The 24,557-nt window shown below is 41.5% G+C and overlaps 1 protein-coding gene across 1 annotated transcript in view; it reads left to right on the top strand.

The window, feature by feature from the left end:
- The window catches only part of SPATA6 (spermatogenesis associated 6), a gene marked incomplete at its 3' end in the record, with an annotated part of 36,073 nt that extends 12,197 nt beyond the window's left edge, over positions 1–23,876 (top strand). Inside the window, exons 6-13 of the mRNA XM_080348808.1 lie at positions 2,356–2,436; positions 3,970–4,248; positions 5,860–5,947; positions 7,675–7,715; positions 9,459–9,634; positions 17,335–17,434; positions 20,488–20,576; positions 23,696–23,876. Of these exons, the coding sequence (XP_080204934.1) occupies positions 2,356–2,436; positions 3,970–4,248; positions 5,860–5,947; positions 7,675–7,715; positions 9,459–9,634; positions 17,335–17,434; positions 20,488–20,576; positions 23,696–23,876 (1,035 nt within the window). The remainder of the gene's footprint in view (positions 1–2,355; positions 2,437–3,969; positions 4,249–5,859; positions 5,948–7,674; positions 7,716–9,458; positions 9,635–17,334; positions 17,435–20,487; positions 20,577–23,695) is intronic.
- Positions 23,877–24,557: the final 681 nt, after the last annotated feature.

Here is a 24,557-nt window from a genome sequence, read left to right as displayed (position 1 = left end):
TGAATATCCTTCTGCAATCCCTAGTTTGGGAACTGCAGAGAACAGAAAAACCCTGATTGCTTTTGGCCTTGATATGACCCCATGTTCCAGTATACATTGGGGAACGAGCTGTTGGAGAGCAGTGTAGGGAAAGGGACCTGGGGGTCCTGGGGACAGCAGCGTGACCATGAGCCAGCACTGGGCCCTTGTGGCCAGGAAGCCAATGGGACCTGGGGTGTATTAGAAGGGGATGGTCAGTAGGTCAGAGAGGTTCTCCTGCCCCTCTGCTCTGCCCTGGGGAGACCACACCTGGAATCTTGTGTCCAGCTGTGGCCCCTCAGTTCCAGCAGGACAGGGAACTGCTGGAGAGAGTCCAGCGCAGCCACCAAGATGCTGAAGGGAGTGGAGCATCTCCCGTGTGAGGAAAGGCTGAGGGAGCTGGGGCTCTGGAGCTGGACAAGAGGACACTGAGGGGGGACTCATTCATAGGGATCAATATGGAAAGGGGGAGTGTCAGGAGGATGGAGCCAGGCTCTGCTGGTGACAACCAGGGACAGGACAAGGGGTAATGGGTTCAAACTGGAACACAAGAGGTTCCACTTGAATTTGAGAAGAAACTTGTTGGGGGTGAGGGTGGCAGAGCCTGGCCCAGGCTGCCCAGGGGGTTGTGGAGTCTCCTTCTGTGCAGACATTCCAACCCGCCTGGACACCTTCCTGTGTAACCTCATCTGGGTGTTCCTGCTCCATGGGGGGATTGCACTGGATGAGCTTTCCAGGGCCCTCCAACCCCTCACATTCTGGGGTTCTGTGATATCCTTGCCTATGTATGTGAGTGCCATCCACATTCCCACCCCACAAACCATTTCTCTGAAGAAACCATGGTTTTGTGTGTTTTTTTTATTTTAGCTATGAGCATTTAACAATTGTGTAATCATTCTCAGTCTCTCTAAGAGCAGTAGGTGCTCTGTTGTTGCTTTTTATAGAAGATTTACTAATTCCGCTGTGTCCTTTTTTGAATTGTTGATAGCACTTGACAATTCATTAGTAAGAAAAATAAGTTGATTAAAGACGGTCAGCTTTCAAATCTCCTTAAATGCCATAACTTTACTTGATTGAATCCTGGAGTCTGTTAATTGCTATGACTGAGCTTTCTTGGCATTTTTGTCATTTGATTTCCATAATCTTACCTGCGGCCGGATCATACTCCCTTATGGGAAATCAGCGTGTGTTTGGGCAGGTGGTAGAGAATAGTTTGGTTCAGCAGGAGACTTGACTCATGAAATTCTTGCTAGTTGTTAAGAATATGGGGCAGAGTCACAAACAGACCAGCTCCTTTTCATTGCGCAGGGGTTTTGTGTGTTCATGTGCACACAGGTGCCTTTGAGCAGCAAACCCTGTGCCGAAAGAAGAGAGGGTGGAAAGTTCTAGGAACACTTGAGTCACTCTTTGCTTCTGTGATGCACATGGATGGTTCCCATTTGTTTACAGAATATGTGGCTTTTAGTCTTTTATACCTTTTAAATGTTGCTGGTTTTGGAAATGATGCCTGTGTGTCATAATCTCTGCCATTTACACCCGGTAAATTGTGTAGATGTTGGCCGATTCTAGCTAAGTTTGATGGGAAACAGAGCTCACAAAGGTGTTTTGTTTCTAGACATGGCCGCAGTAAAAGAAGATGAGTTGAACGGGAAGTGTTGGCCATGTAAAGATGGGAGGACCTCCTGGTTGCCCAGGAGGCCCAGCTGGACCTCACTGACTCCACACTGGTCAAACTGGTCGAACTTGCCAGCCATGTGTGTACAAAGAGTTTGAAAGTGCAACGTGGTTGTAGAACATGGGAGACAATCCACAGAAATCAGACTTTGCTCTATTGGTTATGGAGTAAAGGGTATTGCTAATTAAGGGGATTGTTACTGTTACAAAGGAAAAGCTTTTGCGGTGAAACTGACTCATTTTCAAAGTGTTTTTACAAAAAAAGATCACACAATTGAAACTATTTGTAAATAAGTTTCCAGAGTTTGCATCAATGAAACTTCTAGGGAATGACTGGGATTGGTATTGATGCTATATAGCGTGGCATGACAAATCTTTCAAAACACTTTTGACAAAGAAATGTATTGAAACCAAAGTCAGGCCTTAATTGTTGTACGAAAGCAATATAATCATCTGTAATTGAATTGTCAGAAATGCAAATGTTAGCATCTTGACATTTACCATTGCTGTTCTGTCTTTTCTAATTATCTTTATTAAAGGCTGAAATTAACAAAGGAAATGGCTGAAAATTAGGGATGGTTTGTTACATTAGGTGACATTTACTTCTTTGATACCCTTTATCTTGAGTTGGAGCTTGATGTTCAATTATTGTCTCTCTTCTAGGGAATTGCACCAAAATTGAGATTTTCTACAAGCTCCCTTATTACAGAAAGTCTATTAAGCTCAGGAAGGAGTCACGTACAGGTTAGCATAATTTAATTGTTTGCAATTTAATTTCTAGATTTAATATTGATAGCCTTGCTTCCAATTTGTGCATGTGCTGCTCACTTCAAACTTTCCTCGTCCTTTTGTTGTGGCTAAAGCTGTTGTCATGGGTGCTTGACAACTTGATTACATTTTTAATCAAGTATGAGTAAAGAGTGGGGTTGGTGCACGACAGTAAATGCTGAGAGTTGCTTGAATCTGAAACAATTATCAGCTGCGCTGTTGTAGGATCAGCCGAAGTGTCAGTCCCGGGTGTATTTGGAGGTGGGAAGTTGCCTTCTCACCCTTCCTTACTGACACTTAAAATTAAGGTGGGACAATGAAAGCCAGGTGAAGTCAGAAGATACATTATGCCAGCCAAACCAGTAAATTTGCTTTCCATAACAATATCAGTAATAGCAATGGAAATGGAGATTTTTGTTGAAAAGGCTGTCACCAGTGTTAATCTGGAAATGCAGCCAACAAAGCTGAAGGTGAAGCAGCAGAACAGATCGGGCTGTTTGCTCATTTGGTGGCGCTCTCCTGTGGTCTCACGGACTGCAATTTTGGTTGAGTTTCCCAGCACAAGCTGTCACATGAAGTTACTCATGTCGTCCTTTTTTGCTGTTTAATTGACAAATGGTGCAGCATCATTACAATGGAACGGTTGTCAGGAAGGCTTGCATGCAAAGAGGGTTAGATGGCTCTGCCCTGTTAGTGGCATTGCTATTAGTTCAGACAAGTTTCTTCCAGATTTAGAATCTAAAATGTGTTGAGACACTTAGATAAGGAATTAAAAAACTCAGCACAGCCTAGTTCTGCTGAAACTGAAGTTAATCTTAGGGAGTTAGGTCTGGTTTTGTTTGGGCTGGTTCCATGTTCTGGTTTCCCAGCTCCATAGGTGCTGGTACAGGCACGAGAAAGCCAGCGGCTTGAGTAGTCTGTGTGGTACCAGATCCAACTGTGTTGGTGCAAAACAAACACACAGCCTCATGGATCACTGTGATCCAAGAGAATATGAATATCTGAGAATGTAGTTAGACTTCTTGGGAGGCTTTAGGCAACTGTAAATGAATATAATTTAAATGACTAGATAGGCTTCATTTTAATTTGTAGGTTTTATTTTAAAATATACAAATTTTAAAATGTTAAAAGACGTTTAAACGTGAAAAAATGCTTCAAATCTGTGTGTGTCCAATCCGGGTAAAGTTTGTGTTCAATGAACTTGTGACGAACTTCACTTTAATTTTTTACAGTCTCTGTACATTAACTGTGTGAGAAAGTTAATTGGTAAGTATCAGACACTTAACATCTCACCTGTAGTGATGTGTGGTTTAACCCCTTCTGGTTTCAGAGAAAATGGGAAATACATTGTTGTTTTTAAAATTGCGGTTTGATGATAGTTTTGTGAGGGGAACTTCAGCTGACATGGCATCCGTTTCTGTTAAGATGATTAGTCCCGTGTTTGCCTTATTTTCAGTGGTCCTTGCTCTGCATGCTGTCCAAGCGGATCATTCCTCTTTTTCGCTCTAGGGTGATTTGGTTTGGACGCATCACTCAACCCCAAATGGAAAACTGCGAGCAAAGTTACCAAAGGAAAATGCTCTTTCAGCTGAGAAAAGCAGGCCCGGCTTAGCACCAAAGAACTACCAGCAGCCTACTATAGCTTCGAAATCACGGTCTCCATCTCCATACACGAAAAGACGAATGAGTGAGCTGTCAGAAGAAGCCAGGCAGCGACTGGCCCATTTAAACCTCGGGCCTTACAAATTCAGAAGAGAAACTGATAAACCTCCGTTTGTAGTTAGACGGGTTTGTATTCTCTCCAAGCTGCTTCCAGCTTAAGCTCAGATCAAATATTGTGCTTTCGCTAAATACCGCTCCAAAAATTCCTTCAGCTCTTAGTTTAGATGAATGATTTTTCTCTCCTTAATAGTCTGTCACATAGTGATTTAAATGCAAAATTAACTAAAATAAAATTTCCTTTATCCATGTTAGTAACAGACAAAGATCAAATTCTTTCATGAGTGTCTTGGTTAAATTCTCCGAGGCCCGATTTCTTTTCTTCCAGTGCACTAGACAGGATAATAGGTGTATAAATTCAGCTTGAAAGAAATTGATATTGGTATTAAAAATTCCTGAATAAGACTTTAAAGAAAGAGTGTCTACTCACATTAGGAACACTTACACTTCCTCGCTTTCAACTTGTTTTATGTTGGCATCCTGTGATCTTGGAAAGGCGTCCTTTGCTCAGAGCGACATCTCTAACACTGTGACTCAGGGTTCACAACCAGCCCGACTTCAGCACCTGCATAAGGACTTTTTGCTAACTGTACTTGAAAAGATGTTCTGAAATTAGGTCCTTATTTAAAGCAGCTGTGGTTAAGTGCTTTAATACAAAGGGACTGAATTTCCCAGCCTCTTGGAGGATTATATTTTTTTTTTTTTTTTAATCTTTATGTTTCTAATGATTGCAACAAACCTTTAGTTTTATAATAAAACACCATTTTGAACGTGTAGGCGCAGAGATGAGATTCTTCTGATTTTGTTCTGTGACATTATGATTTGGCTACAATTTTGGACACTCGTCACAGCCATTGAGATAATCTAGCGTTTAATTAGTTTGCTTCTCACCTTATTTAATTTTTCTCTAGTTTATGTACAAATGAATTAATAATATCTTGTCAAATTTTAGAATTCTTTTCCAAGTTTTATTCTACGTATCGATACCTTTTAGAAATGCAAATTAGCCTTAATAAGCCATTAATCGTTCATCAACCTACTGTTTATCTCTCAGATATATTTCCTTTAGCTCCTTTTAATCTATTCTTCTGGGGTTTCTTGATCTATAAGTGAAGTTCACGGTTTAATTATAGCATCTTGAAACACTGATTATTGATTGTGATTGCTTGGTTCAGTTAGTACAATAAAAGGAAAAAGCTTGTTTCCCAATGTACCGTATCCTGACCGTCACGGCCTTTCTGGATTGAGGATGCTCCTTTTGGGCCTTCTTACTGCTGAGGACTTTTTTGGCCTGGAGATTTTGTGTTACACGAAGATTAAAATTAGATCATGTTAAACGTAACTTTATTAATTAGGAAGAGATTCGTATCTCTCCTGGTGAGATCTGAACTGTTTGGAATAACTATGAGATACTGAGAATTGTTTAAAAAGGCTACAGACATTGTAGATGAAGAAGAAGCCCTGATATTCAAGGCTTTCTAGATCTTTCTAATACTGTTTTTGTTTATGCATGGGGATGCTAATACACGTGAACAAAGTGTTGTGAAAATAGTTTAAACTAGTATTTAAATAAGAGTAAAATATTTCAGAACAGACCAGATGTGATCTTATGGATGGAAACAGAAAAAATAGCAATGGATACATCCGATACTGAGCATTTTAACAGTATTTTTACTTCAGATTGACCAACCGAGTCCTGGTATTACACTTTCTACCTGGTGTCCCACACGAGAAAGCCCCGTAGAAGCCTGGACCAAGCTAGACCATGGTCAGTGTTTTCTATTATGTATCTTACTAATGCTCTTGTTTTCTGCAGTAGTTTCGTGAGGTTGATTTGGTTTGGGTTGTGTTTTGGTGTGGTGTTTGTTTTATTTCAAAAAGTCAGTGTGTAATGGAGAAAAAAGCTGTTCTTCCTAGGAACAGCAGGAATACTGAATAAGGTACTGCTGCAAAAGGGTGTTTTGAATAGCATTTTACCTCATGAAACTTGGAACATAGTTCTACACGCTCTAAGAGTAGGAGTAGAAACCAGCAGAGCCCAGGTGGGTGCTCTGTTTCACTCCACCTGTTTGGATGAGTTGGGACAGTGGAGCAAACCTGCGCCACCGTCTGTGGGTGTCTTGCTCAGGCGTGGAATATCAGTCATTTTGAAGTTCAAGGACTATGTTTCTTCAAAAATGAGTCATGTTTATTTATTCCAGCAGAATTTGTGAGCAGTGGATCAGTGATTTACCATTATTAATGAGCATCCAGGATGTGCTCAGTTATCTGCTTCAGCATTCATTGGTATCAGTAAGTGAGGGTTTAGTAAAAGATGTAGGACCGGAAATTCAAGGAATTCCACTAAAACTTGATTTTATTGTATGTGTCTGGCAATATGAGGATTTTAATGAGTCTCATCAGTATTTGTTTGTTATACGTGTTCTGCCTCATTTTTATCGCACCTCCTCGCTAATTATGAATTGTTATATAGCAAATTGTTATGAACTTGTTATTCTACATCTTTTCTTTGTAGCAGCACCGCGTGCAGAATTTTAAAGGTTTGCCATTCCCCTTGGGGCCATACTTATCAATCTGTAAGCTGATAATGTAAGAGACCTGTTGTCATCCGATACCATTGCAGTTACAAAATGAGTTAGTTGGTGGTTTCTTGCCAGTGGTTCAGAGACCAAAATCTACCTGGGTATTACTATCCAGAGGATTCACTGGTCACTTGCCTGTATCTTGAGGCTTAACTGTAACTTCTGAAAAAAACCCAGATTCCTAGGAGTAGAACTCTTAATACTGACAGTACAGATGAGTCCTGGTTTGCTTTATGTGCAGGTACTAATTAGAGGAGGGTCTTTACGATGCTGCGCAGCACAGAAGAACCTGTATGGGCTTGGGTCACAGCACGAGGCTTGTTCAGTAGGGTTGATGTTTCAGACTGGTTGAACTGATCAAGAAGCCAGACAGAATTTAATGCCAGTCCCTCAGGGATGAGATGGATATTGACATGGGTGAAACATCCTAAATCAGGATGGACCCAATAGCTTCCCTACGTGTTTCCGTGGGCTCCGTACTCGTGTTTGTGGGTTAGTGGTGAGGGAAGGAATAAGGTGCTGGAAGGAGGGAGAGATGGTCATTGGGAAGCTTGTTCAGAAAAGATTAGCAAGGTAGTGTAATGTATGTCAGAATTTTTTGGGGAATGGCAGAGCTTGATTTTTATATTGATTTAGGCAATTAATAGCTTAGCAAATTGTCTATGCAGAAGATGACGCTTACACCGATTCATTACATTGTATCCCATTAAATGCAAAGTCATTATTTTCAGCCAAAGACAGTGATTTCCTGAAATATTCTGAGGAGACTGTTTAGAATTTCACCGTGTCGTTTAACAAATAACAAATAGTTGCAGTGCTGTCTGGGAGGCTATTTTGTAAAAGATTTCATAACATTTTGAGCATTTGGGTTTTCTTTGAATCCTTATGGGATGCACCTTTTCTCTTCCTCCAGATCCGTCTCTCCTCGGCAGCTACAGGCCCAAGAAAGCCCACGTGAGTACTTTGATGTGCTGTTGCTTACAAGTCATTTTTTGGGAAGCTCTGACTGAGAAGGATTGTCCTCCATAGGTATTTTTGAAACTTCATCTACTTTGGTATAAAAGGCAAGAAAAGAGACATTTTAAAATCAGATCTAGCCTGGCTTAAGCCTACTCACAGATCATTTACGACTAGAAACGTGAAACTTAGCACTCCATAAGACATTCACGCCTGTAGGTACAGACCTGGCTTCTCCTTGGCGTTAAGGCTCGTGACAAGGCTGTAGAAGAGCCTTTAAAGGCAGTTTGGATTTGCTTTCCCGCTCATTCCGAGAGCACGTTTTATTCCAGAATTGTATGCACAGGTAGCACTGGTACAACTCACAAGCCACTCTTGTGGTATTTCACATCCTTGATTTTTCAGATTGTAGCTGCTTTGTGTATTGAACAGATCTGACGAAGTCACAGTCCCTTTTTTAATATTTCTTTTTAATTCTTTCCATCCTCATTTAGTTGGTTTTGCCTGTGTTCCTAAATACTGTAGAAACTGGGGGTTTAGGTATTTAATTACATATGCCCATCTAGACTTCCTAATGGCTGGGAAAATTGATGATAACAGAGAGGAGGAATTAAAACAATAAACCTTGGTATGTGTTAAGTGTCCTTTTGTCAGATTCTAAACTTTTATTACCGAGATCGCAGTTTTGTGTACCATGCAAGTCTAATATGTTGCCGCCCTCGTGGATTGTTCCATGGCTTTAAATGAGAAATTGTAAAGAAAATAGTGAATTTCTAATCAGAATGCTGCATATGGAGTTGCTGGTTTTGTGGTGTGTTTGGGTTTTGTTTTGCTTTTTGGATGGTGGCTGTTTTAAGGCTGTGTCGTCCCCTTCATCCCTCTGCCTCCCAATGGGGAAGCAGGTTTTCGGAGCAGTTGTTGTCTGCAGAGCACACATAGCTGAGCCACAGGTTAATTCATCGTGTTCTTGATGCCTCTAATCACTTGTGATTCCCACAAAATCAGGCCTGAAGAGAACGTATCTTTTTCTTGCCAGAAATCTAATACAGCTTTGTCTAAGAGCAGCTGTTGCCCAAAGCTGAGGGCAAAAAAACCCCTGCAGCCTGGAAAGAGCTAATGAATAACCTGATTATTGTTTGCCTGCTTTTGTTGTGAGGTTTTTTTTCTTGGTTTGTTTTCTTCAGCTTTAGGAAACAACTCCTGTCACAGTTCCTGTTCCAGGTAAAATTAGACATTTTAGTGGTATGTTTCAGGTTAAAAGGAATTATGAGAGGAATAACTAGTATGGCCAAGAGTGAATAGAAGATTAGTAGATGGGCCTTTGTTTTCCCTCGAGGAACAGCAAATCATGACAAAAAAAGGTCTGAGAACAAGATGCCCCACACCGAGGAGAGGTCTGAAGTTTGCGGTGTTCAGACTCTCAGGCGTCATCCTGAATCAATGGGATTCTAAAGAAGAATAAGCATATAAATTGTGCATCAGAAAAGGTGACAAAAGGCTTGTTACACTAGACTGTGCCATGTGTTGGGTTCGATACCGAGGCCTGTGTCACTGCATTTGATTTAGACCAAGGCTCCTTCTATGAGATGAGGGTCCTCGTTCTTTCCCCAGCAGGCAGATACTCTTGCATGTATGTGCAACCTTTGAGCTTTTGCTTTGAAAAATAAAAACCTCACAGCTGTACATCATGATTTTCATCCTACATTTTAGCAAGGTTTGCTGTTGGCTTGTTTTTTACAGGCAAGATCTACTCACGCAAAAGACTTTGACAGTTGTGGTGTTTGCAATGAGGATGTGATCTCAGCTCCACCCAACAGACTGTCCCATTCTGCTGCTTCGTTGGGGCGTTCAGCACCTCCAGCATTTCGGAAGCATTCTCCCAGTTCTGTGCTAAATCGATCTTCTCTAAGGGAAAGGTAATGACTTCGTTTTGTTTGCGAAATTCGGGAATCGTTAACGTGAGCAGATGATAACTACTTGCATGAGTATAGCTCGCATATTTGGAGGTTTGCAGGCTGCAGAGACTGAAAAATCTTTCCCCAACAACTACGTTATCGTTTAACCTTTCCTGCGGTGCTGTGTTTGCCGTCAGCTCTCTGCTTAGCCAATATAGTCCTCATAATGGAAAGGATCTTTAATGTCTCTATCGCTAACCTTTCTGAAACAATGAAGCCTCAGATTTAGGCTGCCAATGCCTGTCTAAGACAGAAGATACTTAAATAATCCCAATCTCAGGAATGTAAATATAGATACATGTCAAGTAGGCTTTACGGGAGGTACTTGGAAGCTGTTTTTCCTTCTGCCTCTGACTCGTGTTTGTACGCACGCCCTTGTGGCTGTGCCGTGGTCAGGTGTGTGACTGCTGCTCGTAGCGTGCTTGGGCTCGCTTTCATCTTCTCAGGGTGTTATTTGCCAGTCTTTCTGCATTAATGACATCCTAACATTTGGTTTTGGTTGAGTTGAAGTGTGGGCATCTACAGCAATTGCGTGCATATGAATTCCTATGCTAGTATATTAATTGCTATATTTTAATCAGTTTTCGTAGTCTTCTCTGACCCTGATGGGTCCAGCTTCTCACATTTCTGGTTGGGAAGACAGCTGCTGTGTCTTATGAGGGTTGGATGGAAGAAATGTCAAAACCCAACAGATTTGTTTCACGCTGAAGTCCTCCAGTCTCCTCCAAGGAGATGGTTCCTTACCTCCTGCTGACTACAAGGTGTATTTGGTGCGCGGTGCTTCTACTGTGCATTCAGTTTAGCGAGTTACTAGCTGGCTTTCTGGGAGCAGAAATACTATCTACAAAACTGGGCATGAATGAGCAAATACATTAAATAGTTGGGAGAAGCTGAGGATCAAACTGGTGTCTTGACCTAAATTACTGAGGCCCTACATGGAGCTGTACTTGGGTGCTCAATTCACACTAGTTGCAGGCGGTTCCATCCTCGGTACGGTTGGTACCTCAGTCAGTGCTCAGTGCGTTGTGCAGCCTGCACACGGCCTCATGCTTTCTTTTGAAATAGAAAAATTGTCTCTGTTTTCTTCTTTAAAAAGAAAAATGACAGATGGCAGGTGGGGATTGAATTTTTAATGCTTATAAAGATCAAGTTGGTGTTTTAACATCTTCCTCTGCTTGAACACTTGTCTGTTGTTCTGTGTAATAGTGTCTCTTAAGAACTGTTATGCAGATATTAGGATATATCTGGGGTTTGGAGGAGGTTTCTTTGTCATCTTGTCTACATCCCCACTCCGACGTTGTGCATTCGTTACCCACGTTTAGGAAAGAGATATTGTAATGGTGACTTATTTTTTATCCTTTATTCACTGGATTACTTTTAGGGGAGAAGGCATGGAGGGTAAATTTTCAAACTGATTCCATTTAAAGCTGACAGGGTCCCTTATATTGATGGCAAGAAAGTCTTGTATGTGTCAGCTGCTGTTACATGCACAGAAATTTACTCATCTGCCAGTTCATCTTGAAATGAGCTGAACATTCTGGCTTTTTCTTTTCACAAGCTCTTCTCCGGAAGAGATTGGTGATCTCATAAAATTATGTGTTTTCTTCTTATTAGAATAAGTGTTCTCAGCTCTTTAGCGTTGTAACGTCTCTTTATGTTAAAGATGTAAGCATTTCCTTTTGTCATCACAAAAAATGAACATGAGAAGGTAAAGGGCATAGTCTAAAAAATTGGATCTCTGTTTGATGCTGCTGAGATAACAATGGCTTCAGCTGGCTGTATGCTGGGAGCTGGAGTGGAACGGCAAACACGGAGCAGGGGTCAGCGTCTGGAAACGCACACAAACACTGCTCTTCAGATCACAGAAATGCAGAGAAAATCACTACTACTGCAAGTAGCCCAGTCTTAGCGTATTTGAAAGAATACAGAGTCTTATCTCACAGTATTTGGTGTTTGTTTCCTCAATTTTCTTTTGAATTACAAACACAAAGAGCTTAGCATATCCAGGCTATTTTTTTAAATGCTGGTCAACTCGCAGTCGATATGAAACTTGACTCTCCGCTCCAACCTTTAGTTCCCTTTCTTCTCTCTCTATTTTTGCTTTTCCAAGTAGTGTGCGGTGCCCGTCTGCCTTTTGGGGAGCGCTTCCAGAGCACGGCTCAAGAGTTGTTAAGCCACCGCAATACTTTTCATAGGGGTCTTGTATAAGGTCCTCTGAGCCCTTTTCTAGCAATTTCCAGTCCCTTTCTGTGAGCCTTGTGGAGACCGCAGATCAATCCACTCCCCTTTCCCACTGGCTTTGGGCCAGCAGCAGAACCGTAAAGAGCCAGACAAGGCAGCAAAGTTTTGAATATTTATTTTTCATACTTTATTTTTGATATTGTTCTTTATTTAGGTCACCTAAGGAAAGCTTTTGCTGGTGTTGCAAGCTGACACTCGGCAGTGATGTGGCTGTCCGGCTCATTTTGGTTGTATCTCCTGTGCAAAGCAGCGGTACCTGCACACCCGTCAGCTCCTGCCCATGGTGTGTGGTCGGCTTCAGTCAGCACAGTTCACTTGCCCCCCCCAGACTGGTTGATTGTGCAAAAATAAGTGTCCTCTTGTGGATAGATAAGTGTCCTCCATGCTTTGGGAAAGAGCATGAGCCTATTTTGTCACCGCTGCTGCAGGAAAGCACGGTGCAATCCAGTCCTTGATTTCATAATGCATGTGCATCCTCAGGTACTCCTACAAGATGGTGTTTTTCTTGGGGACTTGTAAGATGAGCCTCCTTGCAACCCTGAAACCTGCAGCAAAGCACCTTTCCTAAAGAACAGGAGGAACAGTGAGGTGGGTTCTGTAAGGTAACGACAGGAGCCTGCGAGGAGGCCGCTGAGAACTGAGTTCATTGTACTGAATTGCCACTTCATGTCCTCTTGGATGAGAACAAAGCAACTTCTCCACTTACGGTGAACACAGCATAAATGCCTACTTGGATATCATAAAATCTGCGAGGCTTTTTTCTAGTTCAGAATTAAATATATTTGGCGTTCTTGAATCTCACTCATTCCGTGTCTAAGTTCTTGCAGTTTGTGGTTTTTTCAGGTTATATTTAGCTTGAAGAGCTCTTTCTCCCCAATGACTGTGGTGCTCTCTCCAATTGTGCATGTGGTCCCGCAGTACTGCATCGATTTCTGCCCTCTGATAGTTTGTCCTTGCGTGAGGTTTTGCTCATGTCTTTGAAGCTGATGAATTCTTCACGGGGGCCACATGCACCGCGTTATTGGCAAGGCCAGGAGGTGCGATGGGGGGGAAAGGGTCACCATAGGCATTGCAAATATTCTGCAGCGGGCCTTCGCATTAATTCTGCTGATACGAAATGCATTTGTAGCTCCTGCTGAAATGTGATATTAACGTTCTTGCTGTGTGCAAGTGGATGATTGGATTGTGTGACATTTGAAAGTTCCTATTTATTACAGCTCTCAAGTTCGCAAGCTGCCGTTTGACTAGAGTACATGGGTGAATGTATCCTGTTTGTATTTCTAATGGAGTATTTCATCCTAATGGAGAAAATTATACATGAAAATAACTTCAGTCTTTAGCACAAGATCTAGACTGTCTGCTTGGCTGCTTTTTTTTCCATCGAGTTAGATGTTGTCTGTATGACCTTAAAGAAATCCTTATCTCATAAAAGAAAATAAATGCCTTTAGTCACATTACAAGGGAAAATGATTCTGTTTCCTTGGTTGCACTCGACACAACATCTTTGAAATGAATCTGGAGAAGTTCTCGGATTGATCTGCCTTTTTCTAGGTCACTGAGCTATATTTCCAAAGTGTTTATACAATCTATTGAAATCAATAAACAATTTAAACCGATGTAACTGCAGAATGTTTGCAAGTCCCAAGGAAAATTGAAAGTATGACAAAGAATACAGCTGTAGAAGTTTATTTCGGTTATCAGGACAAACAGTCATTGAAATGAAATGACTTTCCTTTCAACATTGCAATATGATAGTGACACCTAAATCACATAAATAAGTAGCTAGTCATTTTAAAAACATATTATTGGTGATTTTGGGCAACTGGAATCCCTTTAGTTACACCCTAACAAACTGTGCTATCAAGTCTGTGCTATAAATTGTTTCCAATAGGAGAGTCAGACTGTCACAAAAAGGTTTTGCTTCAGATTCTGGTTGTTACATTTCAGGCATGATTTTATTGTAGTTGGAGTTTTGGTTGGTGTAAATATTGACATTATGACTTTAAATGTGGATTAGACTGTAGTTATTGCTAAAATTAGACAACAACAATACTAGAAAAGCTAAAGAAAAAGAAGCTGATCCTGGTTTTAATCACACTTAAGGTTTTTATTTGTAATTGTAAACTGTTTGGGGTGTATGTGAGCAGGTAACATTTCTTATACCACAGCGCACACTAGTGGATTGAGCAATAAAATCACCCGAAGAAAGCAATGTAATCGGTTTTGAATTAAGTGTTTAAAAGTCCTTCTTGCAGACACAGCCACGTCTTTTCTAAATGAATACAGCAGCAAGCTGGCTTTGCTTTTTTTCCCAAAGTAAATAGATTTATCTCCAAAGCTATTTGTAAATTTAAGATTAACAACAATGATCTGAAATCTTACATATGAATTTCATCAATTTAATTTCCCAAAGGCAATCTATTCCAAGTTCTCTTTTCAGTGCCAGTAACCTGCGTGTTGGAAGAACAGCAGCTGCTGTAGAAATAGGAGAAAATGCCACGACTTCGTGGCTCTGGCTTTTATTTGTCAAATGGGAAATGACTCACTCCTCCTGCATCTAGGATGTGGATCTTGAAACCTGCGTTTTGGAGGTTCTTGAGTGTTAGTAAATGTTTGTAAATGCTAATGGGAAGTCATAAGATGATAGTCCCACTCCAGCCCCTTTCCTTTGCACGATTCCAAATGCTGCTGGTGCTCGAGCCCGGGCATTGTAATGCAGCACATCAAACTGGCTCTGAGCGTGTCAGCGAAATGGATGTTCTCCCTGCTTCTGTGTCTTGAAAGGCAGCGCTTTCCTCCCCTAACATTGTGCTTTCCTGTAGAAAAAGTAATGTGAGGTCTCTTAGTGTGACAGATCATTAGATCCTAGTATGCAAAAGCATTGAACAGTATGGATTTGCCATAAATGCTGCGCTGGGTTTGAAATTAATTGGAAATGTTTCAGGATGCTAATATGAATGTTGTAGCCAGCTTACAAAAATTCTTGCCTGTAAAGATCCAAAGATAAACAATATTAAATGTCATTAGAAAGATGAGAAATACATCCCCCTATAGATTATATGATTCATCCTTCCAATATTGTGTCATTTCTTAGTGCCCTTTCTTGAAGAAAAATAGACATATTCAGACATAAACAGTTTGATTTAAGGAAACTCATATACAGGCTGAAAATATTTGGGCTCTTTAGAAGCGAGAGATTTCCGAAAGGTAAATAATAATAAGTCAGTCCAAATAAGTTGATTAGATACAAGAAAATAGAAGAAAATTGCTCAAAAGCAAAGAACTGGTCACTTTCTACTGGTATTTCTATTTGTCTCTGGTAACAGCAGGAATGATCCCAAAGATTGCAAAGTGCTAATTCTATAATGATGTTGCCAGGTTACTTGTTTTGTACTGGAGCTCTCTGTGTGTACTGGGGTTGTTCATTCTGGAAGGCGCTGTGCAGTTCTTACCTGTACTGAGCATTCTGGAAGTGTGGTGGATGTAAGCCAGACACGGTCAGATGGGGATCTCAGAGGGACAGGCTGGATAGTGCAGGGAATGTGATAAATGGGAAGGAAGAGGCAGGAGGGCTTGCAGTCCCAGTCCCACAAACCCATCCAGACCCACTGTGGAGTCTCAGCATTCAGAGCCACGATATTTCTCCACTACACCAAACCTGTCGTGGTTTCTTGTGCTCCCGATCAACAGAGCAGCCCCATTCTGCTCCTGCCTGGTGTCCCATTAGTTCCAGTTGCAGTGGTCACCCTATTCATATTAGTGTGATACCACACCATAAGTTTCTTATTTTTATTTACCCCAGGTTCCAATATAAGTTGGGGAACGAGCTGTTGGAGAGCAGTGTAGGGGAAAGGGACCTGGGGGTCCTGGGGACAGCAGGGTGACCATGAGCCAGCACTGGGCCCTTGTGGCCAGGAAGCCAATGGGACCTGGGGTGGGTTAGAAGGGGGTGGTCAGTAGGTCAGAGAGGTTCTCCTGCCCCTCTGCTCTGCCCTGGGGAGACCACACCTGGAATCTTGTGTCCAGCTGTGGCCCCTCAGTTCCAGCAGGACAGGGAACTGCTGCAGAGAGTCCAGCGCAGCCACCAAGATGCTGCAGGGAGTGGAGCATCTCCCGTGTGAGGAAAGGCTGAGGGAGCTGGGGCTCTGGAGCTGGACAAGAGGACACTGAGGGGGGACTCATTCATGGGGATCAATATGGAAAGGGGCAGTGTCAGGAGGATGGAGCCAGGCTCTTCTGGTGACAACCAGCGACAGGACAAGGGGCAATGGGTACAAACTGGAACACAGGAGGTTCCACTTAAATTTGAGAAGAAACTTGTTTGGGGTGAGGGTGTCAGAGCCTGGCCCAGGCTGCCCAGGGGGTTGTGGAGTCTCCTTCTGTGCAGACATTCCAACCCGCCTGGACACCTTCCTGTGTAACCTCATCTGGGTGTTCCTGCTCCATGGGGGGATTGCACTGGATGAGCTTTCCAGGGCCCTTCAACCCCTGACGTTCTGGGATTCTGTGATTCTCAGAGGTTGGGAAACATTGAAATGAAGCTGCCCCATCTTGATTTGATGTCTCTACCCGTGTGATGAGATTGTGTGAGTAAACATTTCATAACTTTTCCCCAATAATTCTTGCCTTATGTTGAGCTTTCCTTTTTTTTTCCTTTTTAATAACACATTTTTGAATGTACAGATACATGGAGGTTGGTATGTAAATGATCGTTTTCTTAAAATCTTATTTGCCTCCCTTAGCAGTCTAAGAATAACTACAGGTATCAAACTTCTGCCAGCTTCTGGACTTACTGAGAAGGAGGGATGTTGATTTTTTTCAGTAAAGTGGAAAAAAAGACCATAAAAGGGTAAAAAGCAAAAGCAGCTGCTGTTTTAAGTCACTCATGTCAAGCAAACTACCTGGATTTTAATGTAAAAAACTTAAAGGTGACTTAAAATGCATTTCCACCTTGTGAAACAGAGGCTGTGAATCTGCAGTTTTTAACCTCCACGGGCTTTCTGCTCTGAAGGCATTGGGCTTTTCTTCCTGCTCGTTTATTGCAGTGAAAAGAAATTCATGTGTGTAATACTTGCTATAAAAGGGGGAAAATGAAACCTGATCACTGGGAATAGAATACTAACTTTCCTGTTCCGTAGGGACAATGCAGACGTTACAGAAATATTACCCAGGTTACAAAATCATCAATGTTTTTTCTGTGCTTTGCATCTTCTGTTGGTATTGAGGATGCATACTGCTTGTGCTTTGAAATGTTGGGTTACTTGTACCCTAGAGGAGAAAAGGAAGCAAATCTAAACATTGTGTATGTTCCCAATAGAAGAAAGTGATGTCTGCTTCATAATTAACAAAAAAAAAAATCGGACTCAAAAGCACATTTGAGCTTTTCAGCAAGAAAATCTTTGTTCTGTTTGTTTTTGCAGGTTTAGCTCCGGTTGGCCTTCACCAGCAAATGGAGATGAGATCCATAAACGAGTGAAGAATATTTTAAGGACACACAGTGCTAGACAGCGCCTGATATTTGTAAGTCTGGCTGCAAACTAAATCCTTTCTTTTCTCCAAGATGGCTAAGGAAAAGAGCTGTGCCTACCGCCTTGGATTTACTATAATGCTGTCCTTTGCGGCAGCCTCCATTGCAGAAATATGGGCTCAGTATATGAGCTGAACTGTTCCACACTGATTTCAGTAGCTCTGTGTGTGGCCTTTACGCACGGCTGGGGTGGGTGACCTCTCAGGGGGTATTGAGGACAGACAGAGGATTTTTTGATATCTGGTTCTTTACTTCCAATTTAAGCAAAAGATATGTTCCGGATCTGTAGAGCATCAAGGCTTAACATGTTGTGCAGCTGCACATCAGCAGCTGCTTGTGTCCAGCTGTTTGTAGAGCTAATATTGTTCCTCAGATGTCTGCTTTTTCCCCTTAATTACCTGCCTTTCAACGAACAGAGCTTTTATCTAATGAGATGATGCCCCGGCTCAGAATACGTTGTCCTTGAGTCTCATGGAGTTTTAAAGTGTGGTTTTAGATGGTAAAAGTTTTTGCTATTGTGATTTAGAGAAATGCAGTTGTGGCACAGGATCTCCCTGGCCAAAGCATTTTACAAAGCGAATTACAAGGGTGTTCGTCTGCAAAGAACTCAGCATCTTACGTGTAAGGTGAGGTCAAAGAAAGGCAGGTAGATGGATGTAAGGATGAGAGTCGGTAAGATTAAGTTTTTGTGCTTTTTGTTTTAAACCCTGCAAACCTTTTCTGCTCCACGCTAAGACTGTTGGATCTACTTCAGGCTGCCCCTGCCTACGTTTGTATCCGAACTTCATGATCTTGCGAGCTCTTAAATATAAGATGTCCATCGCATTTTTCTGTGTTTCAGCCACTCCAAAATAGGCACAAATCATGTCAAATGTTTCAATGAACTTAAGATAACAACTTGAATTTGCTGACAGTGCAGCACCTCCATGTAATGAAAGTCTGCCCTAGCCTGTCGCTAGTGGTCCCTGACTACCTTCCTTGACCAGCAGACCATGACTTTACAATAAAAGATCCTAGGTTGTTAGGAGGGCTGGACGGCTGGTTAACAGTCTCTCCATGCATTTACTCTCTTACTTCACTTACATTTTTAGAAAAAAACAAAACAAAACAACTTCCCTTAAAACATTCTACTCTAAAATGAGCTACACATATGCTGGTGTTGACTTGTTACTGCAATATTACAGAAATACATACAAATTTGCAAGCGCGGTGTTAGATTCTTGAAGCATGGTGCTTTCTGTTAACACACCTCGTCACCTCCTGTACCAAACACTTGCTGAATACTCACAGGGATTCATAATCAGAGATGGTGCTTTTCTGTTTCCTCTCCTGCTGGAAAACTTACTGTTTCTGCTCTAAAAAAATCCAGATATCAGGGTATTGGGGAAGATTTTTGAGTCCGTCATTACCAACCTGATCAGAACAATCAGTTTTTTCATTCCATTTTCTTCCTCTGAGCAAAAGGAACAGGATGATTTTACAGAGAATCTCATAGTGTTTGGTAACTGTGTCCGCCCAGCTTGTGAAGGCGCTGCTAACAGCAGCTGACCCGCTTAAAAACAAAATACAAATCAGGTCTCCTTACAGTGAATACTTTAAAATACATCGGGACGGGTTGTGTTTCCCCCTAATCTGCATTGTGGTGCGGTGGATGGATGAGGCAATCAGATGGTCATCAAAGTGAGGGAACAGCAAAGTGAGTGCGCTGGCAATGCGGTGAGTAGACTTTGGATCCTCGTCCAGACTTCGAAAGGTTCAAAAGTCCCTCACTGTTTCATTCCAAAGAGCCTAATGCTCAATAACCATGCCCAGGAGCATCCAGTTGTGTTTTCCAAAGTTTCGTTTCCATAGCGCTCTGTAAAGCAATGTGACCACAGGTTCCTCAGGGTGTCCGCTGCGGCTTTCCGCTGCGACATTCTGACAGCATTGTAACGTTGCCTTTCTTTTTTGACTTTCCAGAACAGAATTTGCCTTTGGCAAACGCTGCAGAGTTTTATTCAGCACTGTACTCCGTTTCCTCTGCAGTGCTTTGTAGTCTGTGACTGCCGGAGGAAGAGTTTTCCTGTTTACAAACACATTTATTACCTTGTCTTTCACCATAATAAATTGCATTGGGTTTTTCCTCAGCCATACATCTGCCGTTCTTACTCTGCATCTTATTGCCATCTACCTCTATATTTATTGTCTTTTCTCCCAGCTCTGTGTTACCAGCAAGCGTGATTATTTTTATTGCAGTCTTTTTCTCCCAGTTATTTCTTCTATAGCATGAAAGATGATTTTGTTTACTAATCCGTACAGCAACTGGCTTCTGCTAAAAGCATCACCTAATAGCACCTCTTGAGTGGCATCTTTGTTCTTCAGAGTAGAGTGAACATGGGTGTGTGTGGTGGAATTTCCAGGTGAGCAAGTGGCTCCCTTCACATGAGGCGTTTTGTTTCTTAATTACCTAATAGGGCAAATATGGATTAATTAATGTCTAGATGGCATTTGGAAGGTCAGAGTGCTTTCTAGCGCCTCCTGAGAATACCACTGAGGAGTCATTAAGTGTATCATACTGACTTTGTAAAGTTGGGCGAGCGTGTTCTCAGGCCTGTACGTGGAATCGACGTATTCAGGTGTGTAGAATGGTAAAATGCATTAAATTTATAATAGTGGCTCATTATAAAAACTAATAAATAATAAGTGTTAGATTCTTTCCCCTCTCTTCTACAAGAAACAAAAGTAAAGCACCGAGCAATAGGTTTCATAGCGTTTAACCAACTTGTTTGTTGGGGATTATTGAAGCTTGTGCTGTCTGCATAATTCTTTGGATCTACACTGTCTAGAAATTCTTTCCAGTTTATTACCTGAAAATTATTAGCTGAGTCGTACCAAACTTAATTAAAAGTGTTCATAAATGGCATTTGGCTCATTACACTTTGTCCCTTCCTGCCCCAAGAAATGTAAGCACTTTAATAGTCTTCTACTAAATGGAAAGAATTTTTGAAATGAGATCATTGTAATCAGAAACCAAGGTAATGAGAATTTCATTTCTGGGTTTTTTTAGGATGAGAGTAACTCATCAAAAGGAGACTTGATTAAGACAAAAGAATCTTCGCATCAAGCGTCCTCAGCCATGGGGGAACTGCAGAGCAGGTATGGCGATTTCCTCTGGCCAAGACAGAACATCCATACTCATGATGTTGCCCTTTACATTTAGCTAAAAAATAGCTTTGTCCTATTTTGAGCTGTGTATTATATTTCATTGGGAAAAGGCTTCTCTAAGAGTTAGGCCTACCAAGTTTTTTCACCTAAAAGCGAAATATAGTTAACTGTCGTTATTTGTGCCTTCCATTCTGTTTGGTGTTGTGTCAGTGTAGCCTTCATGAAACACTGATTTTGGAACTGGACTTGGTTGTAAAAACAATCCTTAGGCAGTAGTTTGGGGATTTTATCAGCCAGAGAGCAAGTGTCACTTTAAAAATAACCAGTTGGGTTTATTTTCTTAAAATGATGGACGTGCAAAAATAAATTGAAGTTGATTTAGTAATATGGTTTGGGGCTGATTTGTTGTGTTTTGGTCATTGTTGGGGGGAGTTTTGCTTGTTTGCTGGGGGGTGTTTGCTTTGGGGTTTGTGTGTGTGGTTTCTTGTTTGGTTTTGTTTGGGTTTTTGGTGGTTTTTTTCTTTCCCTAAACACGTATTTGGAAAGAGAAGCATGTTAAAAATCACAGCAATTCTATATACTATGGTTTAGTGATTCAGCAAAAACCTGGCTAATGTAAGTTCATTAATCTGTGCAGCCCTCGCATGTATGATGAGACTTTCATTCAAATATCTCACTTTAAAGACACCAATTGAATTGATTTGGGCAACTTCTGTAGTAGATGTTATCAATACTGATGTTCTCTGTACACACACAGTATTCTGGAGAGTGTTTTGCATACTTGTTGGATGAAAAACACTAAGCAATGTAAAACATTTGTTCGGTTGTATGGCTTTTCTGTTTTTCTTTATAAGAAGAGAGAAATCCTAGAACTGCGGTGCTAACTTAGGAAAAGAAGGTTTTATTTTGCTAATCTGATCGCTCAGTGTTCAGCACAGGGCTCGCAAACAGGACACAGGGACAGAGTTCACAGGAGGACATGGTGCTGTCAACCAAATGTTGGCAGCAGAGCAGCTGATTGCAAACCACTGGGAGTAAGGAAAAAGGCTGTGTTCTGTGAAATATTTAGGATGTGATTCACTCAGAGAAGAACGTCTGGGACTCTTAAAGGAGATGTATGAGGAAACAAAAGCATATGATGGGCATTTCAGAGCAGGGAGTTGCGTGCAGAAGTCCTACTGTTAATATGAGTTGTGAGTGTAATTCCCCAGTTGCTGAGCTCGGGTTGCCAGCTGGGACAGGAGCGAGACCCTGCCCTGGCTTGGCTGTGTCTGTCACACCTGTGCTGAATATCTCATGTACAAGGGCTGGAGATGGAAATACATACACACCCCCTCTGTCAAAAAGAGGGGGAAATGAAGCTTTTTGAGCCTGTCTTTACGGCAGTTGAAGCGGTTGGACTTTGCGTGTCTCCATGTAGATTAAGCTGTTAGTAGAAGCGACGGCTGAGTGCGAGAAGTGGATTCCGAGGAGCAGGATGTCAGAGCTGTTTGTTGTAGCGTGACAAGTGCTGCTCCTAGAGCTGGGCTTATCTGTTGGCCTGAGAATTGTGCATCAGCAGTGAGGGAACACACACTGCAGAGAGGAGGCGGTAAGACCCCAGTTGTCGGTGGGACCCTCGGGTGTTGACTTGTCACCATTTAACACAAGCCTGTGTAACTTTCCTATTGATTTTGCTGGTTGGTTTCTTGGTGTCTGTGAAGCACAGTTCACCCGCTGCAGAATGATAAACACTTTTAAATTATCTGCATGCTGTTGATTGACTTGATATGTGGAAGTTGTTTTGAAAAAACATGAAGTTGGCCTCCTTCCCTTTCTAATATTTGAGCCACATAAAGACCTTGTTGTTGTTGTTTTATGTGGTATAGGTTGGCATCACCGTAATGTTTGAATGTAAGAAATATAAAGGCAAAAGCTGATCCTTCTTCTGTTTTCCATGGGACATGAATTTAGAAAAAGAAGCCTACATTTTCTCTTCTTCCCTCACCATTTTCCTTTCTTGAAATGAAAACCTTGTGTTTTGGTGCATCTCGGTAGAAGTATATTTTTTAGTCCTTTGACATAAGGATTCTTCCAATTTTGTCATAGATGTTTACTGGTACTTACTTGAGGACAAAGTTTTAAGTACTGGTTTGGCCATAGTAGCTTAATAAATTATATGCATATGAGAAACGTAATCCATGTCCTAAGGGAAGATGGTCCCTGTAAACATCACATTTCCAGTTTCATTCCTCAGACTGAGAATATTCACAAAAGGCTGAAGATAACACAATCCTATTTTTTAAGTGTCTTAAGTGGTTAAATCTCTGAGCAGATGTGAAAAAGATGTCACCTCAGTAGTCATTTTTTTGCTTAGGATTTTTGAGCTGCTTGTTTCATGCTTTATTACAGGAAAACACCTCATTTCATTATATGACACAAGCCTTTGTTTTGAAAGTTCCAAGGGAAGGCGAATAGTCACGAAGTCTAGATACACATCCTTCAGATTTGTCAGTGTTTTGTCATGATTTTCAGAGAATAAATTTCACTTCATAGACCTAGGAAGTAATTTATCAAAGCAACTGAAATATGAGACGGTATTTGTGTTTAGTATTAAAACAGTGACACAGAAGATGGGGTGGGGAAGGAACACTCGGTTGCCACTATATCATAATGTATTGGGTAGCATACTTAATCCAAGATGCTTCCGATGGAGCACTTTGCAGCTGCAACCACAGTAATTTAATATACCTCTGATAGATTGTCTTCATATTGAAATAGCTGCTTGTGGTTACGTTTTGACCTTCAAAGGACACACAACTCCTGCTGTGCTGCTCTTGCACAGGCTCAGTGCCTCGTCACACTGCTGATCAAAACACAGCGAAACCACTGCTCTTTGCAAATTAATTCTCTTTCTGTTCGGGAGGTGTCAAGTGCACTCAGATCATTGGAGGAGAATTTGTGTGAATGGATAACGTTGGGCTCCTGTTTCTTAGGAGTAGCTGCAGTGCAGGCTTTTTATCAATTTCTGAAAGTTATCCATGATTTGCAAGTTCTGATGGTTTTGTGCTTCCAATTCCTCTTCCTTATCTTGATTTGATAATTATTTCGTATCTTCTTTCTGTTGACAGTTCACCAGTGCAGGAGAACGCTGCTGTTCACCTGGATAATGGTGAATATCGGTCTGGTCGTGCAGCTGTATACAAAGGGAAGCCTCACCGAGCGACCTTTGAAGAGAGTCTCGAGAAAATATACAGAAACATGTACCGGAAAGCTACCGGCACTGATTCACACCAAAAAACTCACTCCTGATAGCAATTCACCTGGACACGCACAGTACACAGTATTATTTGTAATGAAACGTTTTTATGTAGCAAATATTTGTACTCTATTATTAAGGTGTAATTAGGATCGAGCAGGTTTTTGGAGAAATGGGGGTTTGGCCTGGGTTGCCAAAAGGAAACTATTAATATTAACACCCCGCTGCCCCCATCCCTGCCAACTCACCAGCCCCCGTGCGGTTAATCAGGATGGTGCTGCTCCTCTGAGGCTGTGAAAAGTCCAGCGTTTGAACAGGTCTGCTGGACGTTCCCGTCTGACATCAGCTCAGGTTTCAACTTGCAGCCACTTCTTATTAACTAATTAAAGCTATTTAGTAACATAAATAGAATCAGTTGAAGTAGCAGCATGTCCTAGTGTTCAGAGAGCGGGGTCTAACAGTGGAAGGTGAAGGTGAGTTTTGTCCCATCTGGGATTAAGGGAATTGTTTTCTAGTTTTTTGAGGAAAAAAACTCTGCCCTATAGATGTGTTTTCAAAGATGTGGTTTTCAAGCACCTTTAGTCACAAATTTTCTAATATTGTCAAATTTGAAAAGGAAACCCAGCAGCCTTCATATCAGAAGGAAGGTCATCTTCACACATCCCATGCATTTGGAAGTTTCCAGATTCTTTTGAATGCAACCATTACATTTGCCAATACTCTCGTAATTTTAA

The sequence above is a fragment of the Nesoenas mayeri genome, assembly GCF_963082525.1.
Source record: "Nesoenas mayeri genome assembly, chromosome: 8".
Taxonomy (NCBI): Eukaryota; Metazoa; Chordata; class Aves; order Columbiformes; family Columbidae; genus Nesoenas; species Nesoenas mayeri.
The sequence above is the reverse complement of the archived record's forward strand: the minus strand, read 5'-3'. Positions and strand labels throughout refer to the sequence as shown.